The sequence below is a fragment of the Macaca mulatta genome, chromosome 20, assembly GCF_049350105.2.
Source record: "Macaca mulatta isolate MMU2019108-1 chromosome 20, T2T-MMU8v2.0, whole genome shotgun sequence".
In the NCBI taxonomy this organism is placed as follows: Eukaryota; Metazoa; Chordata; class Mammalia; order Primates; family Cercopithecidae; genus Macaca; species Macaca mulatta.
The window spans coordinates 84,493,485-84,506,211 of record NC_133425.1 but is presented as its reverse complement, the minus strand read 5'-3'; the positions used below and the strand labels follow the sequence as shown (position 1 = coordinate 84,506,211).

The following is a 12,727-nucleotide window of genomic DNA, read 5'->3' as shown; positions in this document are numbered from 1 at the left end:
AGGCCTGCGTCCGTGTATCTCACACGGGTTTGCAGGACGGTGACAACCGTGAACGACTCCACAGAGAAGCAAATGAACAGATGTGCTTCTGGCCCAGAGCCCACCCAGAGTGCCGCGCCATGACCGATCCCATCGCAGCGAGCGGCCCGGAGTCCACCCGGAGTGCCGCGCCGTGACCGGTGCCATCGCGGCGAGGGGCCCGGAGCCCACCCGGAGTGCCGTGCCGTGACCGGTGCCATCGCGGCGAGGGGCGGCACTCACCACAGCCCTGATGTTTCGGTGCGTGCTCAGCACGCCCTTGGGCCTCCCTGTGGTCCCACTGGTGTAGATGATCATGGCGCCCTGGTCCCTCCACCCCTGCTCTGGGACGGGGACCTCTGCTGGTTCCTCTACTGCTCCAGTGTAGACGGCTGGCATGAGCGGCAGCAGCGGGACCCCCAGCTTCCTGACCACCGGGCTCAGGAGCTCCAGGTACTCCTGGCCGGCAAGGACCACAGAGCTCTGGGAGTCGCAGATGACATACTCCAGCTGGGCGGCGGGGTGCTTCCTGTAGAGGGGGACTGCCACACCGCCGCTCATCCACGAGGCCCACTGGGCCACCACGTAGGAGGCGTCGTTAGCGCACAGGAAGGAGACCCTCTCCCCCCGGAGGTCCCCGCCGACACACCCGCGGAGTCTGCAGATCTCCTGGGACAGGCGAAGGCTGCGGGAATAAAGCTCCCTGTACGTGTGGTGGCCATGCTGGTCAACCAGGGCGGTTCTGTCCCCAAAGGCCAGGGCGCGGGTGAACACAGGGGCGCTCCGGTCCGAGCGGGCCACTGGGGCTGTGTGGAGAAGGCCACTTCCTCTGTGTCTCACTGGAGCCAGCCGGCAGGAGGCCGAGGCACAGCCCAGGCGCCAGAAGGTGAGCATCACATGGGGCAGCATCGCACGGACAGGCATTCCCGGGAGCCTCCTGGGGCCAACCTGGAGAAAGGCAAGGCACAGCACGTGAGTGCCCAACCGTCCCATCCGAACATAGCCACGACAGGATCTAAAACACCTCCCAGTACCCAGCCAGGTACGCCTGCTGCACCTTCAGTCAGGAGGCAGCACATCAGACAGGTCGCATCCAGCCTTCCTCGCCCACGCCACTGGAACATTCCGTACGCGCCCAGCATCTCAGCTTTCTATTTCACTTCACTAGTTTAAGGATTCCCAAATCACACAAGATTCTGAACAATGAAATAAACTAGGTAAGTTTATTTCAAGGAGAAGCATATAAAATTCAATACACTTAAGGTACATCTGAATAATGGGTTTTAGAATCTTGAGCCTGGAAAACCACCCATGAGAGGAGGAAGTGTGGAGAAGAGCTCAGTACGGCCCCTGCTCACAACAGGCATGGCCTGGAGACCTCGCCTCCGGGGCAGACACTGTCCCCGCTCACAACAGGCATGGCCTGGAGACCTCGCCCCTGGGGCAGACACAGCCTCTGCTCACAACAGGCATGGCCTGGAGACCCCACCCCCGGGGCAGACACGGCCCCCGCTCACAACAGGCATGGCCTGGAGACCTCGCCCCCGGGGCAGACACTGTCCCTGCTCACAACAGGCATGGCCTGGAGACCTCGCCCCTGGGGCAGACATGGCCTCTGCTCACAACAGGCATGGCCTGGAGACCCCGCCCTTGAGGCAGACACGGCCCCCCGCTCACAACAGGCATGGCCTGGAGACCTCGCCCCTGGGGCAGACACAGCCTCTGCTCACAACAGGCATGGCCTGGAGACCTCGCCCCCGGGGCAGACACTGTTCCCACTCACAACAGGCATGGCCTGGAGACCTCGCCCCCGGGGCAGACACTGTTCCTACTCACAACAGGCATGGCCTGGAGACCTCGCCCCCGGGGCAGACACTGTTCCCACTCACAACAGGCATGGCCTGGAGACCTCGCCCCTGGGGCAGACACTGTTCCCACTCACAACAGGCATGGCCTGGAGACCTCGCCCCTGGGGCAGACACAGCCTCTGCTCACAACAGGCATGGCCTGGAGACCTCGCCCCCGGGGCAGACACAGCCTCTGCTCACAACAGGCATGGCCTGGAGACCTCGCCCCCGGGGCAGACACAGCCTCTGCTCACAACAGGCATGGCCTGGAGACCTTGCCCCTGGGGCAGACACTGTTCCCGCTCACAACAGGCATGGCCTGGAGACCCCACCCCCGGGGCAGACACAGCCTCTGCTCACAACAGGCATGGCCTGGAGACCTCGCCCCCGGGGCAGACACTGTTCCCGCTCACAACAGGCATGGCCTGGAGACCTCGCCCCCGGGGCAGACACTGTTCCCGCTCACAACAGGCATGGCCTGGAGACCCCGCCCCCAGGGCAGACACAGTGCTGCCTCTCTCAGACCCTTCCCACACAGGTGCACAGTGGAAATGTGGTGAGGTGCCAAGGTTTTTTTTTTTTTTTTTTTTTGAGACAGGGTCTTGCTGTGTTGCCCAGGCTGGTGTAGTGATGCAATCATGGCTCACTGTAGTCTCGACTTCCTGGGCTCAAGCCATCCTCCACCCTCAGCCTCTCGAGTAGCTGGGCCCACAGGCATGTGATACCACACCCAGCTTTTTTTTTTTTTTTTTCGGTAGAGACAAGGTCTCACTGTGTTGCCCAGCCTGGTCCAAAGTCCTGGGGTTATGGTAGGTGTAAACCATGCTTTTTTCCTTCTTTTCTTTTCTTTCTCTCTCTCACTATGTTTTCTTTCTCTCTTTCCTATCTATCTGAGATGGAGTCTCACTCTACCTACCTACCTACCTACCTACCTACCTACCTACCTACTTACCTATCTATCTATCTATGATGCAGTCTTGGTCTGTCACCCAGGCTGGAGTGCAATGGCATGATCTGGGCTCACCTACCTACCTACCTACCTACCTATCTATCTATGATGCAGTCTTGGTCTGTCACCCAGGCTGGAGTGCAATGGCATGATCTGGGCTCACTGCAACCTCTGTCTCCTGGGTTCAAGTGATTCTCCTGCCTCAGCCTCCTGAATAGCTGGGATTATAGGTGCGTGCCACCATGCCTGGTTAATTTTTGTATTGTTAGTAGAAATGAGGGGTTCACCGTGTTGACCAGACTGGTCTCCAACTCCCAACCTCCGGTGATCCACTCACCTCGGCCTCCCAAAGTGTTGAAATTACAGCCACTGCGCCCAGCCAAGCCAAGCTTTAAACCAGGCAATTCACAGGGCTAGAGAATGTGTTTTAGGTTGAACTATAATTCTCCCCTTTCCCCCAAAAAACTTTACTAAATGACTAATAAATCAGCAGGAAGCAAGGGCTCACTGGGAGGAGCTGTGCGGGCCCGCTGTCCGCTGGAATTCTTCATTCAGAGAAAGGAGACCGAGAACAAGCCAGGGCACAACGCTCCTGACGCGTGAGGGCTGGTCCAACTCTGCAACATGCATTGTGCAGCCAGAGGACACTGCCCACGGGACACCGCCCCAGGTCGCGGACACAGGCCAGGGCAGAGCCCCCGCATTCCAGAGCGAGGAGAAGGGGTGGCACTTTCCACAAGGCTCCTGCATCCCTGGCCTTTTATAATCGAAGCTTTGCTCAACTCACGAGGGCACGGGACAATCTGCTTTCTCAGACTCTTTATGACCAGCAGAACTGACTATGTTTCCTTCCCTGCGCTGATGCGGCCTGCTGGGGTGAACAACAGTCACTCACTCTGGTTTCAAGCCCCCAGCTTCATAGCTCCTTCAGGTACTGCGCTGTCCCTACCTCAGCCTCTGAAGTAAGAATAGGCTGGTCTGCCTCCCTTCCTGGGGGAAGCACCCACTGGGCACTCATGGGCCTCTGACAGCGTCCCAGGCCTGTGGCCCACGCGTAGTCAAGTTGTCCATATGGTTCTCAGGGACTCTGAATGAGTATTATTTTGACAACGATGCTACCATCTAACACACACATATTAGATTAGGTTTCATCTCAGCATTTTGCCTCAACCACACTCTGTTCAGTAAACAAACAAGGCAACCACTTGTTCACACACAGAAAAGCAAAGGAGGCCAAGTTCAAAGTCACCCAGCTCCCGAGCCAGACAGAGGTAAGGGAAAGCTCGCAGTTCACAAGAGCAGCGGGCACAGCTGCTTCAGCAGGTGGAGGGGCACGACAAGGCGAAGGCCTGCCCATGCTCATCCTCCTGGGGCGGGCACCAGGACTGGCGCTGTAACCCGGAAGGCCGGCGAGGACACCTGCCAACGGGCATCTGTGCTGAGGACCCAGGCTGTGTGTCTAACGCTTCTCACAGGCACAACACTCAACACTCAATGGGGGAAGGGAAGCATGTTCATTTCCAAGCTAAAGACAACATTATAAAATAAAACCAAGGGGCAGCAGTGACCCCACGACCCTGTCGCGTCTCCTCCCGCACACCACGTCCCCTCTGCGGGATCTGCGCCCACGTTCCGCAGGCTCGCTCTCTCCAGCACAGCTCTTTCGTTAACTAGCGAGGGGAAAGCTACCGTGTCACTGCCTGCGGTTTGTACTAAACAGTTTTATTCTCTGCTCTTAGTCTGAAACCGTATACAACACTTCATCGTCACCTAACAAAACAAATCTCATGACAGTGAAAACTGTCAGAACCAAAGTATGTTTTGTGCTTGAGACCCTCAACTACTGCCCTTGGTTTCTGCTTGTTTGATTTGGGTGTCTGCCTCCTCTGCTAGCCTGGGGCTCTTAATGAAGCCCCTGTCCCAGCCAGCAGAGGGATCTCCTGCCTCTGGCCCAGGCCAGAGGAAAACGAGCCATGCAGGGCAGCACGGCTCCTTGGGCTGCCTGGACGTCCTGTGTGAGTCTTCTCTGAATTCTACCAAACGGTCAGCCCTGTAGGCCACATCATCTCCTGACGTGAGGCACCCATGTTCTGCCCTCCACATCTGTTCAGAGGCAGGGCCATGGCTGGTCCGCCCACACACCCGCACTCTGCTACCATAGAGAAACCCAGAGAATGTCAAGGAAACAACTGGGCTTGACCAGACACAAGACACAAGATCAGCACGTGGGCTGTGCCAGCTTCAGAAAGCAGCAAACCAGGGCGGCCTCACCATGCTTCCTTCCTCACTTCCAACCAATCCTGCACTGCTTTACAGGTGTGAGGGCACGGAAACAAGGAGAATCCACACACAGAAAACCAACCAGGCACTGGGTGTTCTGGGTCACAGCCCCGAGGCCAGAATTCCGCTGCCGAGAGCCACAGGGAGTGTCTGGGGTGCGTGGTGCAGGGGACGGTGCTTTCTGGGGTGCCAAGGAGTGGAGCACTAGGGCGGCCGGCGATACTCACGAGTGGATATAGAAGGTGCCTGCCATTGTCTGTAGCTGTTTCTCAATATGACAGAAGCACGTGAAAGGGGGATGACAGCTTTCCTCTAACTAAAGCTGCTGCTCAGAAAAGGTTTCTGCAGACCACAAAGAACCGAGTTCCGACAAAGCGAGTTCATGCTTGTGCTGTGCACACGCTAACCACACGCTGAGCACACACAGCACACACCACCAGAGCACGCTAACCACACGCTGAGCACACACAGCACACACCACCAGAGCACGCTAACCACACGCTGGGCACACACAGCACACACCACCAGAGCACGCTAACCACACGCTGGGCACACACAGCACACACCACCAGAGCACGCTAACCACACGCTGGGCACACACAGCACACACCACCAGAGCACGCTAACCACACGCTGGGCACACACAGCACACACCACCAGAGCACGCTAACCACACGCTGGGCACACACAGCACACACCACCAGAGCACGCTAACCACACGCTGGGCACACACAGCACACACCACCAGAGCACGCTAACCACACGCTGGGCACACACAGCACACACCACCAGAGCACGCTAACCACACGCTGGGCACACACCGCACACACCACCAGAGCACGCTAACCACACGCTGGGCACACACAGCACACACCACCAGAGCACGCTAACCACATGCTGAGCACACACCACCAGAGCACAGCCCCCACTTTGGCATTTTTACAAATTCCTGGGTCACCCTGCAGCGTGAAGCCATGCAAGAGTCAGAGTGGATTCCCCACAAAACCCAGAGGTCAGCAGAGCTGGCGATGCAGATGTGCACAGCTGGGCTGGGCAAACTCAAAGTGCTGGCTGAGAAGAAACTGCTGTTCTCCTGGGCGGAATCCAGAGCCCTGCCTGTGGCTGGGCACTCCTGCCACCAACCCCTGGGAGGTGACAGAGGTGACTGGCCCCATGTGAGATGGTCCCAGCTCCCACAGAGCCCATGTGCTATGAGGAGAGGCCACGGGCAGGAGGGACAGAGGAGGGCCTGGTGGGGAAGCTTCCTACGGAGGCTGAGAAGGGCCCGGCCCAGCCAGCGTCTGCCGGGGGAAGGGGAGAGTCCTGGCACCTACGGCCGCGTTCACTCGGGGTGTCTAGGGCACAGATGCCAGGAAGTGACATTGCTGGGTCATCTTTAATTTTGAGAAATACTGACAAAGTCCCCTCTAACGAGGTGCTGATTTCTTCTCCCACCAAGCATGTGGAAAACGGAACCAGCCCCATCAAACCAGCATTTAAGTCCCTCAGGCTTGACACCAACAAGCACTCAATCATCAATTCTTTTCAGCACAGAGGTCAAATCCTCAGTCATCGGATCAGAGTCCTGCCTTGAACAAGCAGACAGAGTCTACTCAGGGCAGATGGCCATGAGCGGTGTTCCTGCACACCTCCCGGTCCAGAGGCACCGCAGCTCCCTCAGAGAGAACCCCACCTTTCAACCACCGGGACCCCTTCTACCGTGGGGCTCCCCATCACCACCAGGACCGAAGTGTTGGAGGGACACTGCCCACCAAACGAAGGGAGCTCAGCCAGGGGTCTCCACCCTCATCAGCCAGCTTCACACCCCTGCTACGTGGCACCCTGATAACCCAAGGTCAGCGGCGTCACCACGTGGCTGGGAGAGGACTCTAGTCAGAAGCTGAGAAAGGTGCATGAGCCAGGACAGCTTCCTTGGTGAAGGCGTGCTGGAACCACTGAGCCACTGAACACAGCTGCTCTCCAGCCCTCGCGGAGGGAGGCAGGCCCCCTCGGTATTCTAGCCATCAGGTTCTGAGATCAGACCACTCAGGCACTGGGGCTTTTCGGGAACACACATGCAGCGCCAGCGGGAGGCATCGTTTCCGTCTTCACCAGAGTGCTGGTTAACAGCAGAGTTTAGAGTTGCCACACGCTTCGACTTGAATGGCCGTTCTCTTTGTCCTCATTTCCTCACTGGCCTAGCCCTTCACTTCCCACCACTAAGATGGGACAGTAACAAGATCTGCCTCACAGGCTCCACGTGAGAATGTACGAATGGTCCGGCACAGGCCAGGCAGAAGACAAGTGGCAGCGCCATGCTCAGCAGGGTGCTCCCCATGGAGCCTCACAACAAAAATTACTAGATCAGAACGACACTGGCATTCAAATGAAGGGGCTGGTTTCAACATGAATAAAGTGGCACCTGACCTGTTCACCACCACACCTGGCCCCCCACCCCAGACCTTGTGTTTGAAGTGGATGCCAGCACTTCCTCCTGTGGCTGCCCCGATGACGGTGTGGGGCAGGGGAGGGTGTGGGGCAGGGGAGGGTGTGGGGCAGGGGAGGGTGTGGGGCAGGGGAGGGTGTGGGGCACGGGAGGGTGTGGGGCAGGGGAGGGTGTGGGGCAGGGGAGGGTGTGGGGCAGGGGAGGGCTGTGCTTGGCCTGCAGGGCAGGATGCATTTCAGCATCACGCCTGTGGTTTGGGGGGTTGTTTTCAAAATTACATTTTTAAGTAGCAGACATTCACATTGCATTCATGAACAGGACATTCAAATCAAAAAAACCAAAAGGGAAAAATACACTTGAAACTCATATCGATTTTAGGAAGAAAAATATTATTTAAAAAATGCCATCTGGAAAGGTGACGCAACAATCCCAAGCCCACAGTTTAATCCACCATTTGTGTCTGCCTTGAGAGGACGGTTCAGAGCCAAAGGAGTGAGAGCAAGGGAAGCCTCATCTTATGTCCCCAAACACCTGCGGAAAGAACACTGGCCTGAGCCAGGCTTCACGCCACGAAGCTCCCAGGGTCCAGCGGTAGTAACACCTGAACACCTGTGCTCCTGGGCCCACCATGTGAACCCCCTCCTCAACAAGGTCTCAGCCCTGGGCCCTATCACGAATGTCTGTCCTCGCAGGCTGGGAAAGCAACAACAATTCGTGTTCCCATCTCTAAACGCGTTCCCTTTCTGGCAAATTCCTAAACATTCTTCCAAGCCCAGTTCAAATATCACCTCGTCTTTTTTAGTTTTATTATTTATTGAGACCGTGTCTTGCTCTACCACCCACGCTGGAGTGCAATGGTACTGTCGTGGGTCACTGCAGCCTCCGATTCCTGGGCTCAAGTGATCCTCCTGCCTCAGCCTCCTGAGTAGCTGGAACTGCAGGTGTACACCACCACACCCGGCTAATTTTTACATTTTTTGTAGAGACAGGGCTCTCACCATGTTGCCCAGGCTGGTCTTGAACTCCCGGCCAGAAGTGATCCTCCTGACTTTGCTGCCCCGAGGGCTGGGATTGCAGCCAGAAGCCACTGCACCTGGCCTGCCTGCTGGAATTTAGACTTAGGACGGCAACATCAACTCCTGACCGCACCGGCCTCAGCCCTGTAAACCTTCCCTCTCTCCAGGGAATGGGCTCCCCTGCAGGGCCTTCCAAATACTTCACGGCCGCACGTCGCCATCGTTTGCTCACGGATCTACCTGCCCTCAGGAGCCAGGCCGGCTATGAAGCTGTGCCCCACGCGCCCAGCAAGGTGCACGCAGCAAACAACTCAAACGGGGAGTACTTCAAGGGTGACTTCTGAGGCCCAATGAGAAATGGAAGTGAACGTATTCCAGACACAACCGAACACGGTACTCTGAGGATGCTGCACACGGACCCCGCCGGCTCGACCGTCTCACCGGGCCCGGCGTCAGCACGGCTTCTCTCCCCCGACCCCGCGCGGGGGGCCCCGCTCCCCACCGGACACTAGAGGCTCGGCGGCCCGGGAAGGCCGACGCCCGGCCCCAGGCGGCTCGCGGGGAAGCGGCCGCGCCACGGGCCACGGCTCAAGCCCAGCTGCGGCCCAGGTACGGGCGCCGGAACCCGCGCCCCCGAGAGCTCTGCGCCCGGCCGACCCCGCCTCGGTCCCGTGGGCCCCGCCGCCCGCACCTACAAGACGGCCGCGGTCGCGGGGCAAGATCTGCCTCGCGCCAGCTCTTCCTCGTCCTCCGCCGCGCGCGCCGGAGTCGGGCCGGGTCCTCCCCGGTCGTGAGTCGGGCCGGAACCGCTTCCGGCGCCCAACAGCGTCCCCGGCGCGGCGCGTCCGTCGCCCAGGCGCGTCCCCCCGGCGCGTCCCCGTGGCGGCGGGTTCCGGGCGCGCGCGTTCCCCTCTCCCGCCTGTCCCGTTGTGGCCGGGTCGGGGCCGCGGGCTTTTCGTGAACCGTGGCCGAGGCAGGCGCCGTGGTCTCCGCCAGCCCCAGGCTGCCCCGATCAGAACGCCGCGCGGGACCGCTCCGAACGCGGATTGCTGGGCCTCGCCCCGTCCTCCCAAAAGGGGGTCCCTGGGCTCTGGGGCTGGGGGTCTGCGCGCCGAGCTCCTGCCTTATTTATTATTATTATTATTATTATTATTATTATTATTATTATTATTATTATTTTGAGATGGAGTCTCGCTCTGTCACCCAAGGCTGGAGTGCAGTGGTGCGATCTCGGCTCACCGCAACCTCCGCCTCCCAGGTTCAAGTGATTCTCCTGCCTCAGCCTCCCGAGTCGCTGGGACTACAGGCGCCCGCCATCATGCCTGCCTAATTTTTGTATTTCTTGGGTGATTTTAAACGGACCGCATTTGAGAATCTCTCCTCGAAGGGACTTGGGAATCAGGACACGGATATGAAGCTAGACTGTTGGAGGGCAGTGGCGGGAAACATTTAAAGCCAGACACAAAGTCCAGTTGGCTGAAATGTGAGGGTTTTTTTTTCCCCTAAAATAAATACAAATAACACAAAGACATGTACTGGCAAACAGTAGTACAAATTATCTGCAGAACCGTCCGGGTGTGGTGGCTCACGCCTGTAATCCCAGCACTTTGGGAGGCTGAGGTGGGCAGATCACGAGGTCAGGAGTTCAAGACCAGCCTGACCAACATGGTGAAACCCTGTCTCTCCTAAAACTACAGAAATTAGCTGGGCTTGGTGATGGGCGCCTGGAATCCCAGTTACTTGGAAGGCCGAGGCAGGAGAATCTCTTGAGCCTGGGAGGAGGTGGAGATTGCAGTAAGCTGAGATTACACCACTGCACTCCAGCCTGGGCAACAGAGTGAGACTGTCTCAAAAAATAAATAAAAATAAAAATAAAAAATTATCTGCAGAACCTTGCACACTGTTTTTCTGTAAGTATATTATTTTCTCTGTCCATCTTCCTCTCTGGTGATGATTGTTGGGGCAGCAGCTGTGTCCTTGGAAAGCTCAGGAAAGGGCATTTCAGAAGCCCGAGGGTGGTTTTCCTGGGAGGAAGGAGCTGGATCTGGGGGAAGTTTGTAATACAGAGTGTGGGAGAACAAACCCAAACTTCTAGTGCCTCTGGTTGCCACCCTGCTAGGTATCATACAGAAAAAGCAAGTCCAATCCTCTGCCACTGGGACGGACTTGATCTGGTGTCAGAATTCTGTCTGCTTCCAGGACTCAGCAGGCTGAATGGTGTTTCCAACGAGGGCAGTAGGAAGAGTTAGGAGGGCGTCTAACATCGGGATTCAGCCCCAGGCTGTGTGTGCGCAAATTTCTGTCCCTGGGAAGTTGCAGAGCTCAGGCCGGGTCGCCCACCTGGGGACAGGACTTGGGTCAGGGTGACACCTCCCGTGGTCCTTGGCCATGGCTCTGTGAGGGTGGCAGTGGGGGAGGGTGCAGTCTCCGAGAAATGGCCCAGTCATCCTATGAGCGGGGTCCCAGCCGTGCCTCGGCTCTGGTCAGCATCATAGTGGCAGGTGGGAAGCAGGAGCAGTCAGGAATTAGCAGACATTGGAGGACAGCTTCTAGCCAGAGAGATGGGGCTGAAAACCCGCAGAACAACTGCAGGCAGCCAGGCTGTGCAGAGTGAAGAGATCCCCAAACCACCCCCTGTTAATACCCTCAGAGAAACAAGAGAAGCGACAGCCCCCGTGAGTCCAGAGCGAGATGCCCCAAAAAAGAGCGTTCCGGTAACATAAAGGGGGGACCGGGGGGGCAAGATGTCCCGAAAAAGAACATTCCAGTAACATAAATGGGGGCGGGGGTCGAGATACCCTGAGAAAGAACGTTCCAGTAACATAAAGGGGGGCGGGGGGCGAGATACCCTGAGAAAGAACGTTCCACCGGAGGCACGGTGGCTCAAGCCTGTAGTCCCAGCACTTTGGGAGGCCAAGACGGGCGGATCACGAGGTCAGGAGATCGAGACCATCCTGGCTAACACAGTGAAACCCCGTCTCTACTGAAAGTACCAAAAATTAGCTGGGTGAGGTGGCAGGTGCCTGTAGTCCCAGCTATATGGGAGGCTGAGCCAGGAGAATGGCATGAACCCGGGAGGCAGAGCTTGTGGTGAGCCGAGATAGCGCCACTGTACTCCAGCCTGGGCGACAGAGCAAGACTCCATCTCAAAAAAGAAAAGAAGGCCAGGCGCAGTGGCTCAAGCCTGTAATCCCAGCACTTTGGGAGGCCGAGACGGGCGGATCACGAGGTCAGGAGATCGAGACCATCCTGGCTGACACAGTGAAACCCCGTCTCTACTAAAAAAAAATACAAAAACTTAGCCGGGTGAGGTGGCAGGCGCCTGTAGTCCCAGCTACTCGGGAGGCTGAGGCAGGAGAATGGCGTGAACCCGGGAGGCGGAGCTTGCAGTGAGCTGAGATCCGGCCACTGCACTCCAGCCTGGGTGACAGAGCGAGACTCCGTCTCAAAAAAAAAAAAAAAAAGAAGGGTCAGTGGCAGAGATAGCGAAGGGCCGGCAGGAGGGCAGAGGGCACCCTCTGGAGGAGACCAGGCTCTGCACATCGGGCCACTCAAAGTCATGGGTAGGGAGCACACCTTCCAGTGCCCAGGGGCTTGCTGTGAAAGTAAGTGGGGTCCAACTGAAGCCCCCTAACTCCAGGAGCTCACGCCAAGGCCCCCATCCACTGGCCATGTCCACACCTCACCATGTGGCCCCTCTGACCACATCTGTGCCTCGCCCGTGTGCTCCTCTGACCACATCTGTGCCCCATGGGGCCAGAAAACAGCTGCTGATCCCCCAAAGCCCAGAGAAGTTCCTTGTGGCTTCATTTTCCCTCGTCCCTAGGAGGCTGGATCCCAGCCAGTGCTCCATGGGCAGGAGGCTGCCCTCCCACCTGCTCCTCCACAGTCCTCATTTTGGACAATTGCATTTTTAAAACTTTAAATTATTACAAGTAATATACTCACCGTAAAGAAGACAGATGGAAAACCCCAGATAAACATAAACAGTCAAGCCCCCAAACCACCCAGAACGCTTGCCTTGCCCCAGTCATGCTCCCTGACACGTGTGTGCATGTCCGTGAGCATGGCGTGTATTTGTGCAGGTCACGATGTTCGTGTGCATCTTTGCACTCCCTTCCACCCCTGCTTCTTCCTTTACTGCCTAAGGCCCATGTCACGGGGATGGGAA

The 12,727-nt window shown here is 57.5% G+C and overlaps 1 protein-coding gene across 15 annotated transcripts in view; it reads right to left on the bottom strand.

Moving 5' to 3' along the window:
- ACSF3 (acyl-CoA synthetase family member 3) overlaps nt 1-9,539 on the bottom strand; it is a 75,920-nt gene extending 66,381 nt beyond the window's left edge. For 7 of the 15 annotated variants that reach the window (XR_013412087.1, XR_013412088.1, XR_013412082.1 and 4 more), the window contains exons 1-2: nt 9,248-9,364; nt 262-966 (exon numbers count right to left, since the gene is read on the bottom strand). Coding sequence is in view for 5 of the 15 variants with exons in the window: in XM_077986747.1 (XP_077842873.1) it covers nt 262-942 (681 nt within the window). In the remaining 10 variants the exon portion in view is untranslated. Of the gene's footprint in view, nt 1-261; nt 967-9,247 lie in introns of all 15 variants that reach the window. The other 8 variants (XR_013412084.1, XR_013412083.1, XR_013412085.1 and 5 more) reach the window with 3 other exon arrangements.
- Nucleotides 9,540-12,727: the final 3,188 nt, after the last annotated feature.